The 19,888-nt window shown below is 40.1% G+C and overlaps 1 protein-coding gene across 1 annotated transcript in view; it reads right to left on the reverse strand.

The window, feature by feature from the left end:
* Window positions 1-13,841: 13,841 nt before the first annotated feature.
* cftr (CF transmembrane conductance regulator) overlaps window positions 13,842-19,888 on the reverse strand; it is a 117,254-nt gene continuing 111,207 nt past the window's right edge. The window contains exons 26-28 of the mRNA XM_060839338.1: window positions 16,978-17,150; window positions 16,244-16,349; window positions 13,842-15,579 (exon numbers count right to left, since the gene is read on the reverse strand). Coding sequence (XP_060695321.1) covers window positions 15,373-15,579; window positions 16,244-16,349; window positions 16,978-17,150 — 486 coding nt within the window. The 3' untranslated portion in view covers window positions 13,842-15,372. The remainder of the gene's footprint in view (window positions 15,580-16,243; window positions 16,350-16,977; window positions 17,151-19,888) is intronic.

The raw sequence follows: 19,888 nt of genomic DNA on the forward strand, positions 1-19,888 counted from the left end.
TCCAGAGTCCTTCCATATCCCCCTTTCTGTAAATGATATAAAGTATTAAGTGAAAGAGTACCCATACACCAAAGTACCCTTTTCTCCACATCTGATATATCATATTGGGCCAGGAGTGTGGTCTTCTTTTGTATATAGTAACTTATCTGGAAGTATCGGAAAACGTCCTTATTGGACAATTCATATTTCTGACTTAACTGACTTCAGGACCTCTCCCTCAAACAAATCTCCCAAACACAGAATTGCTTTGTTGTCCCATGTCTTAAAGCCGAAGTCCATTCCCCCAGGTTTAAATCCTTGGGCTCCTACCAACAGGGTAAATGGCAAAGTCTTAAACCAATTGCCCTCATCTTGCCTTATTATCCTCCAACCTTTCACCATATTCAAGATAATTGGACGACTGCATGCAGGGTCACAGATTTCATCTTGTCCATAAATAGTAAATTAATTAGAGGACATTTCGACTGTGAGGCTTCAATATCAAGCCAAATCGATTCGGAATTTCCCCCATACCCAGTCACCAACATATGTTAACAAAGCACTTATTTGATATTTCTTCAAATCTGGAAGATCTACCCCTCCCTCAGCTTGCGAAAGCTGTAATTTAGTGAATTTAATTATAGGACATTTATGGCACCAAATAAAGGACACTAGTCAACCATTAATGGTCTGTAATACTTGTCTAGGTAACAATAATAGGAGCATTCTCATGGGATATAGCAGTCGGGGAAGGAAATTCATCTTAATCAGAGTTATTCAGCCCAACCTATTTTAGCGGTAATCCCTCCCGTTGTTGCAAATCCTGTTTTATCCTCTCTAGTAATTGTACAAAGTTAGTCATATATAGCAGGTGGAAGGAAGGGGTAATAAAAATTCCCAAATACAGAAAACATTTTGATGACCACCTAAACGGGAATTGCATTTTATCCTTCACGTTAGGCACCTCCACTAAGCCCATTACCCTCATAGCTTCTGATTTTGTGAAACTGATCCTATAAGCCAAAAAACTACCATAGGAATTAATTGTTGGATCAGCCAGGGAACAGACTTCTCTGGTTCAGGCAAGAATAAAAGGATGTCATCAACATATAGGGTAATGTTATGTTCCCCCATTCCCACTTTTGGTGCTACTATTTCAGAGTCTCTTCTAATAGGTTCGGCTAATGATTCAGTCACCAAGATAAACGGAAGTGGTGATAAAGTGCATCCCTGTTGACTACCTTTTCTAATATTAAAATTATTTGACTTAATACCGTTTGTAATAACTGCCACCTTAGGATCTAATACAGTACTGCTACCCATCTGACAAAGAATCCCCCCAAACCAAAACGCTCTAGAACCTCAAATAGATACGACCGTTCTATCCAATCAAAGGCTTTTTCTGTATCTAAGGAGACCACCAATCCCAGAATCAATCTTTGTTGACATACCTGTACTGTATTCAGTACTCTCCTACTATTGTTAGAGGAACTCCGGCTCTAATAAAACCTATTTGGTCTTCTTTTATAATATGGGGCAAAACCTTCTCCAACCTCAGAGAGCCAACATCTTCAATAATACTTGGAAATCTACATTCAATAGTGAGATTGATAGTGATATGAAGTACATTCTTCGGGGTCCTTCCCTTTATTTAAAATGGTAGAGATATTAGCTCCCCTTAGAGCAGATGGCAGATAATCCTGTGTATAAGAGTATTTGTACATCCCCAGAAGTGGTTCCACTACTATGTTTATGAATTCCTTATAAAATTCAGTTGGGAATCCATCTGGCCTTGGTGCTTTGCCACCTTGAAGATGTCTTATTGCTTCCTGCACTTCCTGTACTGTTAAAGGCACATTTAAAAGGAAAGTCTGCTCCATAGTCACATTGGGGAGGTCCAGATTTTCAAAGAAGGACTGCATTCCCATTGTACTATGTTCATTTACCTCCGACCAATATAGCTGTTCAAAATATTCCCGAAACCTAGCACTGAGCTTTTTCAAATCACAGGTAATCATACCAGTCTTCTCCCAAACAGATTTGGAGGCTTTTTCCCTTCTAGTTAAATAAGTCAGATATCTACCAGGCTTATCTCCAAATTCAAACAGTCTTTGTTTGGCAAAGGAGACTTCCTTTTTTAGCCACTTGTGTGTGTATTGAGTCGAGGGCAGCCCAGAGAGCTGTGACCTGCTGAAGCTTAACCAATGATGGCCTATTATAATATGATTTCTCAGCTACCTTCAGTCAGGCCTCCAGCATCCATTGCTGCTCCTCCTTTTTCTAGTTACTGAATATGAAATAATCAGACTTCGTAAATATGCCTTAGTGGTCTCCCAAAGTACTGCCAGATTGCTACTTGAATTAATATCCCAAAAGGTCCTGAATTCCCTTGTAATATATTCAATAAATTTACTATCCACTAACAAAAATGAATCCATGCACCAGTGACATGCATTTGCTCCATTGCCCTTGGCTTTAATATCTAAGTATACTGGCACATGATCCGAAACAGCAATATTTCCTATTTTGCAAGCAAATATTCTGTCCAGACAATCAGATGGCATAAAAACAAATATCAATTCATGGATGACATCTATTTGGGTTGGAATAGAATGTGACATCTCTTCCGTTAGGGTGGAGATACCTCCACACATCCACTAACCCCAACTCATCGCACATGTCCACCAACTGTTTAGACTGTGCAGGTGTACCTGCCAGGCCTTTTGGCATCCTGTCCATCTCTGGATCTATTAGGCAATTAAAATCTCCAATAATTATATGATGAATCTCAAGATTCATTAATTTAGCCATTGCATCAATTAGAAATGTAAGATGATGTGCTGGGGGACAATGTACATTCTGAACACCATATTCCTCTCCATGTATTAGGACTTTCAAAATAATAAACCTTCCATGATCATCCTAAACCTGCTCCATTACTTGGAAGGGGAGGTTCTTTCTTACCAGTATAGCTACCCCTTCTACTCTTAGAACTGAAAGATGAGAAAAACACCTTGTCATAGCCCCCTGCTGTAATTTCATATGTTTCTTGTCAGTTAGGTGCATCTCTTGCAACAGGGCAATATCCACCCTTTCCTTCCTGAGGTTCGACAAGACTTTTTTTCTTTTAACAGGAGAATGGCTTCCTTTTATATTCCAGGTGCACCACCTGAACAAATCACTAACCATGGTCATCTAGGACAGCCCGTGGTTTTCTTTGAAAACTTCTTTGAACTTATCTGAGGCGTGACGAATTACAAAGATACTGACTCTATGAAATCTAAGAACTATTCCTATAGAAACAACTACATCTAAGAAAATAAACATGACATTTAACTGAAACAAATACCCAAATAATCCCCCATTCACTCGAGATCTTCCCCTCTGCCCATAGTGGGCACCCTTCCTAATCCCTATTACCATCTTAACTCCCCCTAAGCTGAGGCCATGCCCTAGCCCAGGGAATTCACAAATAATAAAAACTTGTTATTTACATTCTGAAACAGTGGATACCCATTCCACTACCCCCAAGCCCCCCCACCCCATCCCACCACCACCACGTCTTAGTCACAAATATAGTCACCCCAAATGCAAAATCAAAAAGACAGCATTGGGCGACATGGTGGCACAGTGGTTAGCACTGCTGCCTCACAGCGCCTGAGACCCGGGTTCAATTCCCGACTCAGGCGACTGACTGTGTGGAGTTTGCACGTTCTCCCCGTGTCTGCGTGGGTTTCCTCCAGGTGCTCCAGTTTCCTCCCACAGTCCAAGGATGTGCGGGTCAGGTGAATTGGCCATGCTAAATTGCCCGTAGTGTTAGGTAAGGGGTAAATGTAGGGGTATGGGTGGGTTGCGCTTCGGCGGGTCGGTGTGGACTTGTTGGGCCGAAGGGCCTGTTTCCACGCTGTAAGTAATCTAATTTAATCTAATCTAATCTAAAATAAAATCCTAGCTATTACCCGGCTGACCGATATATAAAATAGTTCCAATTTAACAAATTTACAACAAAACTATACATGTATAACCAATAATCATTAAAAAAGGAAGAGGAAAAGGGGGAAAGGAAAATTAAACAGGGGTAATTTGATAAAAAGCCCCAAACCAATGTTCGCAATAATGCGCCCTCCCCTCCTGTCCCAACTCAGGTCCTTTATTTCAGAGATTTCACAAAGTCCTTCGCCTTTTCAGCAGAGTCAAAGTTATGTACTGTCCCCACATGGGTGTTACGCAGCACAACCGTGTACCTCATGGAGTATTGGATGTTTAAGTTCCTTAATTCTTTTTTAACATCATCAAATGTTTTTCTCCTCTTGAGCAGGGCTCCTGAAAAATCTTGCAAAAACATTATCTTTGAACCTTTATACATTAAGACTTGTGAATCCTTTCCTAATCTTCTTGTTGCTTCCACTATTAACTGTTTTTCTTTATAATACAGGAGCTGCACTAGGACCACACAGGGGCACTGTTCCAGCCCGGACCTGCGTGTTGTGATCCAGTAGGCCTGCTCCACACTTACCAGGCCTGACTCCAACTCTTCCTGCAGAAACCTCGGGACCCATCCCTGCAGGAAGCCAGCAAGATCTTCGCCTTCTTCACGTCTGGGAGGCCCACATTCCATAAGTTTTCTTGTCTATTTTTATTTTCTAGATTATCGATTTGATCCTGAAGAACCCGAACCTGGTCTTCCAGTGTTCGGGTCCTTCCTCCCGAGATCTCAGCCAGGGTCTCCGATGCCGTGGTCCTTTCCTTCAAGAGTAAGTGCTGTTGCCCTGCTGGATCCAAAGGGGCCATCCTGGGAGACTGAGTACTGGCTGCAGGCACCCCAATGCAGGAGGGGAGTGCCCTGTCTGGTGTCCTCCTTTAGGCCACTTTCCTTTACTGGTCTTCATCCTGGCCTGAAGGTATCTCAGGTGATTTCAGCAACTCAAAATAATGAGTAAGTTTAAATTAATACTTTTTTCTCCTTGGGGGTGGGTAAAAAGGGATGTATGGGGGGAGGGGCAATTGGGTGGGGTTAAAGGTTCACTTTGCCCAGGCACATGGCAGAGAGCCCGGCACAGCAGACCACTCAGACTGCCGCCATCTTGGATTCCCGCAGGAAACAGGAATTTAAAGACCAGGTAGCCAGAAAATGTAGTGGGGAAAACATTTGAGTCCATTATAAAAGATTTGAAAGCAAAACGCTTGGAAAAAGTGGCAGGATTAACCAGAATTAGCATGGATTTATGAAAGAGAACTCATGCTTGACAAACCTATTGGAATTTCTGTGAGTAGGTAACTACTAGAGTTGATGAGAGAGAATTGATGAATTTGTTTGGACTTTCAGAAGGTTGTTGATAAGGCCTAATATAACTGATTAAACTTGTAAAAGTAAAGTACATGGGATTGGGTGTAGATTACTGACATATATAGAGAACTGTTTGGCAGGCAGGAAACAAGAAAAAGGAATAAATGGGTAGTATTCTGAGTGGTAGCCAGTGAACAGTGAAGTATCACAGAGATCAGTGCTTGGACCCCAACTCTTCACAATGTATATTTTAGAATATTTTAGATGAGGAGACTAAATATAAATCTCCAAATTTACAGATTACAGAAAGCTAAAAAGGGGATAAATGGGGAGGAGGATGCAGTGATGCTTCAGTGTGATTTGGACAAGATGATTGAGTGGGCAATGCATGACAGATGAAGTATCACATGGATAAACATGAAGTTATCCGTTTCAGTAGCTTAAACAGAAAGGAAGATTATTTCTGAATGGCAATACATTGGAAAAAGGGTAAATGCCACAAGACCTGGGTGTCCTTGTACACCAGTTGCTGAAAGTAAACCAACAGGTACAACCAGCAGTAAAAAAGGCAAATGGTGTATTGGCCTTCATAGTGAGAAGATTGGAGTACAGGAGCAGAGATGACTTACTGCAAGTGTACAGATCCTTAGTGAGACCACACCTGGAGTATTACATGCAGCTTTGGTCTCCTTATCTGAGGAAGGATATTCTGATCATGGAGGGACTGCAACAAATGTTTGCCAGACTGATTTCTGCGATGGCAGAACTGGCATATGAAGAGAGATTAGATGGGTTAGGATTATATTCATTAGGGCTGAGAAGAAGGCATCTCATAGAAACCCATGAAACTCTAACAGAACCAGACAGGGTAAACACAATCATGAGTTATAGAGTAAGGATATGGGGTAGGCCATTCTGGACTGAGATAAAGAGAATTTCTTTTCATCTGGAGAGTGGCAAGCCTGTGGAAATTTCTGCCACATTTGAGGCCAAAACATTGAATGTTTTCAAGAAGGAGTTAGATATAGTTCTTAAAGCTAAAGAGATCGGATGATATGGGATGAAAGTTGGAACAGAATACTGAGTAGGATGATGAGCAGTACAATGGAATCTTGATCAGATGGGCCAATGGGCTGACGAGTCACAGATGGAGTTTAATTTAGATAAGTATGAAGTGTTACATTTTGGGAAGGCAAATCAGGGCAGCATTCATACAGTGTTGCTGAACAAAGAGACCCAGGGGTGCAGGTTCCTTGAAAATGGAGTTGCAGTAGACAATATGGTGAAGAAGGCACTTGGTATGTGTGCCTTCATTGGTCAGTGCATTGGACTTGAGACATCATGTTGTGGCTGTATAGGACATTAGTAAGGCCACTTTTAGAATACTGCATTCAATTCTGGTCTCCCTGCTATAGGAAAGATGTTGTTAAACTTGAAAGGATTCAGAAAGGATTTATAGTACAAAGATATTGCTGGGATTGAAGGGTTTGAGCTGTAGGGAGAAGCTGAATAGGCTGGGGCTTTTCTCCCTGGAGCATCGGAGACTGAGAGATGACCTTATGGAGGTTTATAAAATCATGAAGAATGGATGGGGTGAATAGCCAAGATGTTTTTCCCAGGATACTAAAGTCCAAAATTGAGGGCATAGGTTTAAGGTGAGAAGAGGAAGATTTAAAAGGAACCTGGTCGGCTTTTGCATGCAGATGGTGGTGCATGTATGGAACGAGCTACCAGAGGAGGTGGTGGAGGTGGGTACAACTGCACCATTTTAAAGGCATCTGGATGGGCACATGAATAGGAAGGGTTTAGAGGGATATGAGCTAAATGCTGGCAAATGGGACTGTTCAGGTTAGGATATCTGGTCGCTGTGGACAATTTGGACAAAGGGTCTGTTTCTGTGCTGTGTAATTCTATGAATGATGACACAGGCTATAAAGGCCAACTGATCTATTCCTGGTCCTATTTTCTATATTTCAAAATGACTTACTATCAATCCTACATTCTTACACAGGTGTTCAAGCTGGAGGATGAAACATTTTGTGTGAGCAAAGTGAAAATAAGCACGATAAAAAAAAGCACAATTGTTTAATTTTACCCCTTAAGCTTAAACAAGATTTTCCCATTTTCTGAAGCTCTACTGTTTAAAAAAGTACAGCATTTTTCTAACATCTCCCATAATTATTCCAGCACTCAAAAAAGAAAAAGTTACCTTAATGGAATTCATGGTGATAGGTAGTTCAACAGAACCATTATAGAATTCAAGAAGTTAAAATTCAAATCAGAAGAGGGCAATTGAGTTGAAAGCAGACTAAAAGAGAAAATATTTAAAGCAGATTGTGTAAATCAAATTGAAGTAATTTGAAGCATTTCTCAAGGAGGAGTGGATGAAAGGATATGTGAAATCATAAACATTTTCCAGTTGATAAATGGACTTTGTTAATTTCTAATAAATAGTTTGTAATCTGTATTAATTGTTTAATACATACATGATTTCAGGAGACTTGTTTCGCCCAAGCATGTGCACACAGTTATTGAACCATATTTCTTTCCTCTATCAAACTAGTTGAACATTTTGGAGTGCACTTACACACACATAAATTTAATCCTATACTGAATAGAGTTATAAATAATATCTATTTTCAGAAAGTCAAATTGAAATGAATTTTTAAAAAATTATTGCCATTTTGATGGGGCACAGTACAATCAATATGCTGACATTTGGTATCAAGTAAGTTAATGATTAATTAGGGAAATCTTAGAAAATGGTTCTAAATTGTTTGTGTTTGAAATGACAAAGAAATTACTTCAGTGTACACTATATGTAATACAAGAGCCGAGTTTAAATCCTTTCAGCAATTCAGCAGTACCAACTTTCAGTGACAGCAATTTCACTTCTAAGTGAGAAGGTTTTGAATACAAAATCTATCCTGGAGAATTGAATACAATCTTGGCTGACATTTCAGTACATTGCTGAGGAAGGTGGAGGTGTCATCTTTCAAAAGAGCCTTTGAACTGAGGCCCCATCTGATGGAGATAAAAGATCCTCTAGTGCAAAACGCAGGGGAATTATTTTGCAGTCCTAAGCAACAGCTACCACTGAAAAACTAACACATTGAAAAAGATAATGTCAGCATTATATCATTGTTTGTTTTGGAACCTTGTTGCATGCAAATTGGCTGCAGTGCTTCCCCAGATTTTATCACTGAGCTCTTTGAAAGTGTAATCAAGGGGGATCCAAAATGGCGGTGACCTTGAAAGAAAGTGGTTGCTGGGTTCCACACCACAACATCGGCAGGACAGAGCTAGAACCCATCTATCCACGTTGCTGTGAGTTTAAAAAAACACAGTAAAAGAGCTACAGAACCTGAAAATTTTACTTACCTTCATTTTTGCTGCAGGAGAATGTCAAAGAAAGGAGGAGGTTCGCCTGGCACTGGGGCTGTGGCTCAATCCACCAAGACGGCGGGCTAACTTACTCACCAGGCCTGATTGCCAAATCTTGCAAGGTCCTCAGGAAGCAGATTGAAAAAAAAGCCCTGCTCTCTGCTACGCTGCAAGACCTGGGGAAAAGGATTAATGAGCTCGAGCAACAGGCCACAGGGGTGGAGGCAGAGGCTGATTCATCCAAGAGTCAGATTGAAGCCCTGGAAACACAGGTCCATGGTTTGCTGGATTTGGTGGATGATCTTGAGAACAGAAGCAGAAGAAAGAATCTTCATGTTATTGGTATGCCAGTGGGATGCAAGTTGATCGGCCAGTGGAATTCTTTGAGAAGTGGTTCCCAGAATTCCTTAGTTTGGAGGCTGAAAAGGGAAAGGTAAAGATTGAGAGAGCCCACCAGGTCACGGCACCAAGGACAGAAATGGACCAGTGCCCCTGCCCTGATCTGGTAAGGTTCCATCATTATAAAGACAAACAGAGGATCATGGAAGCTTCTCGAGCCCCAGGAAAAGATCCGTGGGCGGTGGTGTGCGAGGGCTCTAGGGTCATGGTTTTCCAATACCTTTCAGTGGCAGTGATTTGGAAAAGGAAGTTCTACAACAGCATCAAGAAAAAGTTGAGACAGCTTGGGATCCAGTCCACTCTAAGATATCCAGTGGTGTTTCAGATTAATTATAATGAATCTGTACACTTATTGGACTCACCAGAGAAAGTAGGAACTTAGTAGACGCAATGACTTAAGCCAGATGATTGTAAAGGCACAGGTAACAGAGTTGTTCAGGATTGTCCTTCTTTTGAGAGGATTTGATGGAGTCTCCTTTTGTTGGTAATAAGTTGCGTTAAATTATTCTCGGAATGGATTTACGTTTAATTTCTAAGTTATACCAAGGAATGGGTGATGTTTTAACTTACTTGTGTATATTATTAATCTTGTTTTCTTTCCTACTGGGTTACTTGTGCGTGCGGCATGACCCTAGCTAGTAGGAGTTAAGAGGGTGGTGGGGATGATTAGGGATTTGAGAGGTATAGGTGCACCCTCTGAATTGGGGGTAAATTCTTCTAATCAATGCCTTTGGTGTATTTTGTTTTTCCATTTTTGGTGTACATAATTTTTGCAAGTTTTGTAGGTTTGTTGGTTGTAGCTGTTTTAGTTTATGTAGTTTTTGTGTTTTGTGAATTTGCCTGTACTAAAGCTCAGCGATCCGTAGTTCGAGTTCTCCCTCTCTGGAGTCTAAATGATGCGATAGAAGGTTATGGCTAAAGATGTGTTCAAATGGTATACCTGGAACATTAAGGGGAGTCACTTGCCAGTCAAGAGGAAGAAGGTACTTTCCAGTCTTAAAAGGGAGAGGGTGGATGTGCCTTATTTCAAGAAACACACCTAGATGATGCAAAGCATCTGAAACTTCAACAGAATGGGTATGACTGGGTTTACTTTTTATCTTTCAATCCAAGGAATAGGGGGTGGCCATATTTGTTCGGAAAAATCTCCCACTTAAGTTATTAGGTTGACACACACGGGAGATGTGTAATCCTTAAAGCTTTGATAAATGGGAAAGCTTACAAGTTCTTAAATGTTTATTGGCCCCCAGCCCACCCCCTCAAGTTCTTGATAGATGCACTTTCTAAACTGGTTAACCTCACATCTCAGCTTATTATCGTGGAGGGGGGAGGATTTTAATTGTCTAATACACTCTACAGTAGACAGATTGCCCAAAGACCCTCTGATATCTTCTTCACGATCTAAGCAATTAAGGGATTTGTGTGTTGTAGTAGAATTGGTCGATGTTTGGAAGTACCTTCACCCTCTGGCCAGGGGTTTTATGTTTTTCTCGAATCCGCACAAATGCCATACCAGGATTGATCTCTTTTGGACACCTGCAGCACATTTGGCAATACCACTATTTCTGATCACGCTCCAGTGTATCTGATGGTCAAGGGTAAGGATACTATGGTAGGTTCGAGGCATTAGCGATTGGATCCCTTCATTCTGAAGGATAGCAAGTTTACTGAATTCTTTTCTACTGAATTCAGGGCTTTTTTAGATATTAATTCAGGCTCAGCCGGTAACCATCCATTCTCTGGGAAACTGCTAAAGCCTATGCTAGGGAGTTATTTATTTCCTATTCTGCCAGTAAGAAATGGCAGAAGGGTGAGCAGCAACGCTTGTTCGTGAAACGTCTGAAGGCAGCTGAAAAGATATATTTTGATAGGTCCTTGTTGGCTAAACTACAGAGGATCACAGTGCTTCGGTTCACACTGAACTCCACATCACAGAGACAACTAAGAAGGAGCTTATATTTGCAAATCAAAGGCTGTTTGAGCATGGGGATAAGCCGGGCAAGTACTTAGCATATCCTGCCAGTAACAGGAGTGCTTCCCAGGCCAATTCCTCGATCAGGGAGGATACTGGAATTTAATGATTCTAAAAGGATTAATGCTGCATTTCAGAAATTTTACTCCAAATTATATCAGTCTGAAAGTTGTGAGGATGGGCGGGTTAGGAAAGAGTTTTTTTTTAAGAATTTGGACCTCCCAGGAGTGACCCCTGAGCAAGAGTCTCTCCGTAATTCCCTGCTGCCAGTGCAAGAGGTGCAGGAGGCTGTGAGGCAGCTTCAGAATGGAAAGGTGCCGTGTCCTGATGGATTTCCCAGTTAGTTTTATATTGTCAGAACCGATGCTTAGTATGTTTAATGATTCATATAGTCGTGGCCTCCTCCCGCCATCTTTAAGAGAGGCAAACATCTCTCTGATCCCTATAAAAGGGAATGCCCTGGAGGACTGTCCTTCCTATAGGCCCATCTCACTCATGAATGTCGATTTCAAAATCCTATCTAAGAATCTTGCACTAAGACTAGAAACTGTGCTGCCCTCTGCCATTAAGGAAGATCAGACAGGTTTTATAAAGGTCGCAGATCATTGAATAATGTCAGGAAGTTACTTAATATGATCCAAGTATGTCAACAACATACAGGGACTAGTGATCTCTTTAGATGCGGAAAAGGCTTTTTTTTATACTTTAAAGTGGTTTGGCTTGGACAAGGTCTTTATCAGATGGGTTAAGGTTTTGTACAGTGACCCTCTTGCCGTGTTCCTCACCAATGGTGTGTAGTCAAGCGATTTCAATATTCTTAGGGGCAGTTGACAGGGGTGTCCCTTATCACCGTTGCTTTTCACATTGGTGATTGAACTGTTGGCGGAGGCATTATGTAGGGATCCCAATGTATCTGCTCCAGGAGTGGGGATAAAGTCACATAAGATTGCATTGTACACAGATGACATTCTTGCCTTTTTATCAAACCCAACAGTTTGGTGCCTCATCTGATATAATGCATTAACTCATTTGGCGGCTTTTCGGGTTACAAGGTCAACTTTGTGAAATCAGAGGCCATGCCCATGGGTGGTGTCTCAAAAATTCTGGTCCTGAGGATGAACCTTGATTTCCCTTTAGATGGTCATGGGAGGGCTCTCTACTTAAGCATATTCATTACTCCTGGCTTTGATTGGCTATTTAAAACCAATTTTGCCCATTTATTCAACAGAATCAAATAAGACCTTTGAAGATGGGAGACGCTTCCGATCTCTTGTTTAGGTCAGATAGCCCTCATTAAAATGAACATTCTCCCCCGTCTGCTGTATCTTATGCTAGTGCTTCCTCTGCTTTACACTAAGCAAACATTTAGAAGACTGAATGGCTAGTTCAGTTCCTTTATTGGGTATTGCAAGTGATCCCTTATTAAACTAACTAAATTGCAGCTAACGCACAGACTGGGAGGAGTAGAACTCCCAGAAATCAAAAACTATCAATTAAGCTTGTTGCTATCTTACATGAATGACTGGGCCCGGGGAGACTCTCACTCACTCTGGTTGGACATCGAAGCATCTCTGGCAAGATGCCCCTTACTAGCTTGTTGTTATTGGACAAAATGAGAACAGTTAAGGAAAATTGTCATAGCCCAATAGTTATTAGTACTATTAAAGCGCAGAGGGCAATGTGTCAGAGTGAGGGCAATATTGCCAAAACATCATTTTTTACACCCATTGTTTGTATGCCGGTTTTTCAGCGGGGGTGATGCACTCAGGGTATAAACCTGGGTCTTGTCCCTGCCCTTAGTCTCTCTTCACTCCTCCATCCCCAAACACCCACCTGACTCCTTTTCCCAATCTGTATTCTTACCTTTCAAGTCTCCTGTGTCCATTGGCGCCATTGAGACATTTTGATGCTGCTGACCTGGCTCCAAGTTCTGAGCTTGCACTGAAGTCCTGGGCTCCACCTGGTTGCAGAGGTTGGTCGGTGCAGTTAGTTCTGGACTTCAACTGCAACCGCACTGACCAGCTTCTGCCACTAGATTGAGCCTGGTCAATTAAAACTTCATCGTCTGAATGTAATTTTGACATATATTTACAGGACTTACATTTATATTGCATTTCTTTGATAGTTTTAAATTTATTTTATTTATCAGTGTAGGCATTTATGAATATACATCATTTCAACTTAATGTTTTTAAGTTTTTTTCTGCTGTGAAGGATCCTGAAGTATACAGCCTACCATGTTTCTTTTATACTTAGTGACCTTTCTTATTTTGTAATTTCAGCTAAGAATGTACAGTAAAGTGCATATATAGTACAATATTTAACATGTACATCATTTTTTTTGAGCAAGAATTGTCTGAAAAAACCTAACTCCAATTCTAATATTGATTTCAATGGAACTTGCTGCCATACAGAGAATGAAAAGAAGGAAATCAGGTATGATTTGTGTAGTTGGCTCGAAGTTTAAAAAAAATAGATTATAGCATATGTCCTGAAACATTTTTATTTCATAGAATATTTCTTTCACATAAACACGGATGTCTCTTGAGGATAATTAAAGTTCCTAACGTATACCAATTTCTAAAGCGTGAATTTTGCAGAATGTTTTAGTCACACAACAACAATGATTTCAAGTCAAACTAATGGCCATAGATCTACTTCAAACATTTTTGTATTCAATACAATTTGTTGGCAGTTCTACATTTATTTGTGGAATCAAAAAACAAATTACTTCATCCATTGTAAAAGTCGTAATTAAGAAACTGAAGTTATTTTTTAAAATCTTGATTGAAGTTATATAATAAGTATACATTTGTTTACTGTGCGAAGATTAAGTTTTGTCTTCAAAATACTGAACATGATTTAAGATTATTAATATCCAAAGATAATAAAGTCCTAAAAAACACTATTGTTATTAAAGATTAGATTTGAATTGTAAAAATAGTTTTGTATTAAATGAGTGGAGACATTTGCCCAACCAGAGTTCTTTATCTCCCATTTGCAAATCTCTCTCTGTTCCACAGTCACCCGCAGAATTTAATGGCATATTTTATTTTCCTTCAGTGGAACATTCCTAAAATGGGACGATGAGTAACCATTACTCCATTTTTATTTGAGTAAAAGACTAAATATTTTGTATCATAAACAGTTCTAGTGCCCTTGGCCAGCTGGAGGAACAAAGGAAACATGTCCAATGAACACCATCTCCTCCAAGTGACCTTCCTGACTTGGAGGTATAACATTGTTCCTTTGTTGTCACGGGGTCAAACTCTGGAACTTCTGATCAATCATTGCTCTGTACACCTTCACCATATGGACTGTAACAATTCAGAAGAAAGCTCAGCACAATCTTATAGAGGACAATTACTGTTTGCTAATAATGGCTGGCCTTACATAATGTCCAAAATTCCTACACCAGTTGTAGTTACCATGAAGTATTCTCCTTCTGAATCTCACTCGTTGTCTGAGACATGGTGACCCTCAGGTCAAAGTACCAGCTTCTGTCTAATGAGAGAACAGGATTATAGTGACTTTACCATTTATTGTAGAATTTAAATTGTTATATCTTTGTGAGAGGGACTTGGATGAATACAGAATACTCTCTAAAATTCATTGAATAAATAGAAAAATTGTAATCTTGTATTTTGTACTGTTGCAAAATGCTACCCTGGTCCTTACAGGGTTAATAATTTGGAATAAATGTTAAAAATAGTTTCTCAAGTCTTTTACATGCTTCATTCGGAATTACTATTTAAATACAAGACACTGTAACACAAAGAAGAACAACTTTACAATGCATCCCATCCTTTGCAAGCCTTTTGATTTTTCACATGCTTAGTTATGTGGAGTACCATGAAGAAATATCATAACACACCATTAACAAATACTGTCTGCAAGGTGCAATGCTCTTAGCTTGGTGCTGACAATGACTATTTCCATTGCCAACTATGACCATTAACAAAGATGTCATCATCATAGTAATTGATACCAAGCTCCTGTATCGACAGCAAAGAAAGGCAGTTGATTCTTGATCGTCAGTGGAGGAACCTTAGTTTTAGAAGAACTTTGCTGAGCTAATGGAGTTTTGCAATGCTTGTTTTCCTACATTCGGTTCCATGTGCAGTCATCCAGTATGTAATGTGGATTAACTTCATCCAGACCCGCAATTACATTCTTGACCCCAGAATACTTGAAAGATGGCTGAATACCTTGATCAGGATGCCTTTAGTTAGCTAGCTGTTTCTAAGAGTAATAAAGAGCTCTGTGCTATAGATGCAGCTGCCACAGTTCTCTGTTAGGGAACTGGTTTTGGTACCTTAATGAATATATTGTGCATTTTGTTCTTTGTAGCTTTATAACCTCGTTTCTTGAAGATCTTCCTCTGCCTCCTCCTGTAAAGCACTTATTTTTGGCCGTGTTTTCCTTTTGCTTGAGTTTCTTCTGTGAGCAGAAAATAGCTTTGCACGGTCCAAATGTCCAAAAACTTGCTTGAAAAGGCTTGCTTCAGTTAAAAGTTTCTGCAGAGCATCAAACTGTTTAATTGAACATCCTTCAATTACCTGAAAAGAAATTTAACACATGATGAGCTATTAGATTATAGAGTTTAAGAAGGTCATGTTCAATTAGATTTAATTCTGATTATAATTAAATCAGTGTAAAGTCTAATATAAAGGCTTACTAACACATCAGCTGATTGTTTACCCTTTCCAAAACACAGGGTAAATGTTGTTGGCACACAACAAGTATACAAGTTACATCTGGGATAGGAGTGTGAAGGGCCCTCATCATTTTACAACAAGATTTGTTTAAATAGCTTATTTATTTTAGTGAAAACAGCACTGTTTGGCAGACTGTTAAGTACCAAAAAAAATGATCACCAAAGCTGTTCCATGGAGAAACTGATTTGTTTGTGGATTAACAGGTTAACTTATGAATTGTTACAGAAGGATATATAGAATTGGTAATAAAAATGTCAGTTTGAAGGTGCAAGTTTTTCAGGAAGGTGTGATGCTTCGAATTTTGTTTCCTATCTTTACCAGTGATCTGGTAGATATCAGTAGTGAGACCTTCATATTACAACCAAGGTTGAATGTTTGAACCAGACATTCCTGTTTCTGCCAAACATTGCTTCAACTAAGTTGCAAACAATGCTGCGCACTCTGCTTCATGCAAAAATGTCATTGTGTCGATCACTAGGGAGAGAAGACAAACAAAATTACAAACCAGAAATTGCTGGCATTCAAGGAGAGCTTCCACTCTATGTTCTGAGAGTATAACAGTGCAGTTTGAAAACGTATTTTTAAGTGTTTTCCTTATGATTTGGAATGTTCTGTTGTAAAAAGGAACAGAAGTTTTAAATTACAATTTATCGTTTTACATGTAATGCACCCTTAACATGTCTTTACTAGTAAACCTTAAATAGCAGATAAATCATCTAATAACAATATAGTTGATATAAAATAATGACTACACCCCTTTGAGGAGTACTTATTTTATTCTTCTACGTACTATTAGTTCTATATACTATACGGTTCATATCGGTTATCAATTTTAGAAGCAGAGAAACAACTTTGGTAGAATCACCATTTAGCAGTTCTTAGCATTTGAACTTCAAAATGAATGCACCCAATAATAAGCAACAATCACGTTTATTATTCATAATCTGTTGGAGTCCATCAGCTACTTCTAGTCACCAACAGCAAAAACAGAAATTGCTAGAAAGGCTCAGCAGTCTAGCAGCATCAGTGGAGAGAAATCAGAGTTAACGTTTCGGGTCCAGTGACACTTCCTCACCCAACCCAAAATGTTAAGTCTGATTTCTCTCCACAGATGCTGACAGGCCTACTGAACTTTCTCAGCAATTTCTGTTTTTGTTTCTAATTTACAGCACCCACAGTTGTTTCTTTTTTCTAGCCACTGTTGTTTTGATCTTTTCTTACTTTGTAGTTCAAACTTACACAGTGTCCAGGTGAGCAGTAGGTTCATCCAGAAGTAGGATTTTAGCCTTGCTGAGAATCGATCGAGCCAAACACATGAGCTGCTTATGACCATTGCTGAGGATATAACCACCATCCACCAAAACAAAATTAAGATTATCTGGAAATTGCTCAATCATTGATTTCAAGCCAACCTGTGGTAATATAATTAGCATCAATCAAACAATGTGCAGGACACATTCAAAAAACATCAGAAATAAGAGCAACAGTAAGCTAAACAACCCCTGTGAAGACTGCTCCACCATTCAATAAGATCACGATCAAACTGATTTTGATCTCAACTTCTCTTTGCTGCTTTACACTCAGAACCATCAACTCTCCCACAGTTCAAGAGTTTATCTCAGCTGTAATATATTCAATGAGACAGCCCCTGTAGCTCGAGGGAATAGAGAATTGTAAACATTTACAACATTGGGAAAAGATAGCATAATCAAAATAGATGTGATGGAGATCGAGAAAATGAAATGGAGAACTTGCTGGAAATCAGTGGCACAGAGTTTTTGTTGCTGTTCCTAAGAGGCTTACACTTTTGAGCAGGGAGTGGTAACCCTCCTGAGAGGGACATCCAGGCTGATGTCATCGCTTGAGCATCAGAAGTTGGCAGAAGCACCCCCGGTGAAAGAAAGTGGCAGCTGATGTGACATAGGGTCAGAACATGAACAGGCTCCAGCCATGAAGTTCTGGGCTCCATCGTGAAAGTCCACCTCTGGTTGCTCAAAGAATCAGGAAGCTTGAGAAGAGGGCCGAAAACTAGAATGCTGGTAGAAGATCAACCATGGTCATAGATTGAAAGGCAGGACAGCCCCAAGGAGCTGAATGGTCTGTTCTTGCTTCTAGTTCTTAGATTGAATGACCTCCTCTCAGTTAGGACTGCTGTAGGCATGGCTTCAAAACCCCTGGATTAGAGCGAAAATGAGTCATGGTTCCTATTAATTATCATTGTTTAACAACTCTGCTGTAAATGCTTGAGGAGATATCATATGAGGACATGGTCAACCTTACCTATACAGAGCAACCTTGATTATCCGCCATTTGATTAACCAACTATCCAATTATCCAGCAAGATCGCAATGTCCTGATGCTTGGCTAAACTATGTTATCTGGTATTCGATTATCTGGAATTCGATTAACTGAATGAAATACTCCTCACCCGTGTCCTTGGAATAATCAAGGTTCCTCTGTACTTAGCCTGTATAAAGTTAAGCCTCAGGTGGATCTTGCATCCAATTCTGGCACTGCACTTTAGAAAGGATGTGGAGGATTCCTTTTCCTGATATATATGATAATAATCCTGACCTAGGTGTGCATGGCTGAAAATGTGTTGCTGGTTAAAGCGCAGCAGGTCAGGCAGCATCCAAGGAACAGGAAATTCGACGTTTCGGGCATAAACCCTTCATCAGGAATGAGCCAAGGGCTTGTGCCCGAAACGTCGAATTTCCTGTTCCTGACCTGACCTGCTGCGCTTTAACCAGCAACACATTTTCAGCTCTGATCTCCAGCATCTGCAGACCTCACTTTTTACTTGGTGTGCATGGGACAATTTCAAGGTTTGTAGATGGTACGAAACTTGGAAAACTTGTCAGCAGGACAGTGTGGATCTCCAAAAGGACCATGACAAGTTGATGAAGTGGGCAGATAGGGGGCAGATGAAGTTTGATGCAGATAAGTGTGAGGTGGTGCATTTTGGTAGGAAGAACATGGACAGGCAATATAAAATATGGAGTACATTCGAAAGGGGATGCAGGAAAGGAGGGACCTGGATGCACATAGATTATTTAAATGGTAGACTGGGTGGAGGGAGCAGTCAATAAAGCAGACAATATCCTTCAATTAATTATTAGGGCCAGAGTACAAGAGAAAGGAAGTGATGCTGAATTTATCTAAGACACTCGTTATAGACCTTAACTGGAGTATTGTGCATAATTATGGGTATCATATTATAGGAAATATGTGAATGCATTGGAGAGAGTGCAGAAGAGACACATGGTTCCAGGATGACAAGCTTCACTGAAGACAGTAGATTGGAGAGCTTAAGACTTTTCTCCTTAGAGAGAAGAAGGCTAAGGGGAGAGCTGATAGAAATTTTCAAACTCATAAGGGGGCTGAATATCGTAGATATAGGGAGGAATTGTTCCTACTCATGAAAGGATCACAAATGAGAGGGCACAGATTTAAAGTAAATTGCAAAAGAAGCAAAGGTGAAGTGAGAAATATCTTTTTCAGACAGCAAGTAGTTAGGGTATGGAATGCACTGCCTGGAAATGTGGCAGAAGTGTAATGTTTAAAAATTACATTGTACTGTTTTTCTGGACATTACTGTAATGTTAAAGGGTTAAACTGCACTGTCTTTGGGTGGGGGCAACATTCATGCAGGAATGTGGATGACTCACACTTCATTTGGCCAGCCATTTACTACTACTCTCCTGTTATCAAATTAAACTTTCATTCAGAACCCTTCCATTCAGAAATGCTTTCATAGCTATCTCCCGAAACTAGGACATATCACAACTACACTGTCTTGGGGAATCACTGAGTCAGGAAATCATTTGCCTAACGATTCCCCAGGATTAAAAGTCCTGATTTGTCCTCGGCTGCTTTAGGAAACGAGAAATGCAATTGCTTCACCACTTGCGAAGATCTTTGTATCCTTGCTCTCCACAGGAGTCGTACCTGAGGACTGGAGAGAGGCAAATGTAATTCCTCTCTTCAAGAAAGAAAATAGGGAAATATCCGGCAATTACACACCAGTAAGTCTCATGTCTGTCATCTGCAAGGTGTTAGAAAGGATTCTGAGGGATAGGATGTATGACCATCTGGAAGAGCATGGCTTGATTAAATGCAGTCAACAGGGCTTTGTGAGGGGCAGGTCATG

Source organism: Hemiscyllium ocellatum, chromosome 19 (assembly GCF_020745735.1).
Source record: "Hemiscyllium ocellatum isolate sHemOce1 chromosome 19, sHemOce1.pat.X.cur, whole genome shotgun sequence".
Lineage (NCBI taxonomy): Eukaryota > Metazoa > Chordata > Chondrichthyes > Orectolobiformes > Hemiscylliidae > Hemiscyllium > Hemiscyllium ocellatum.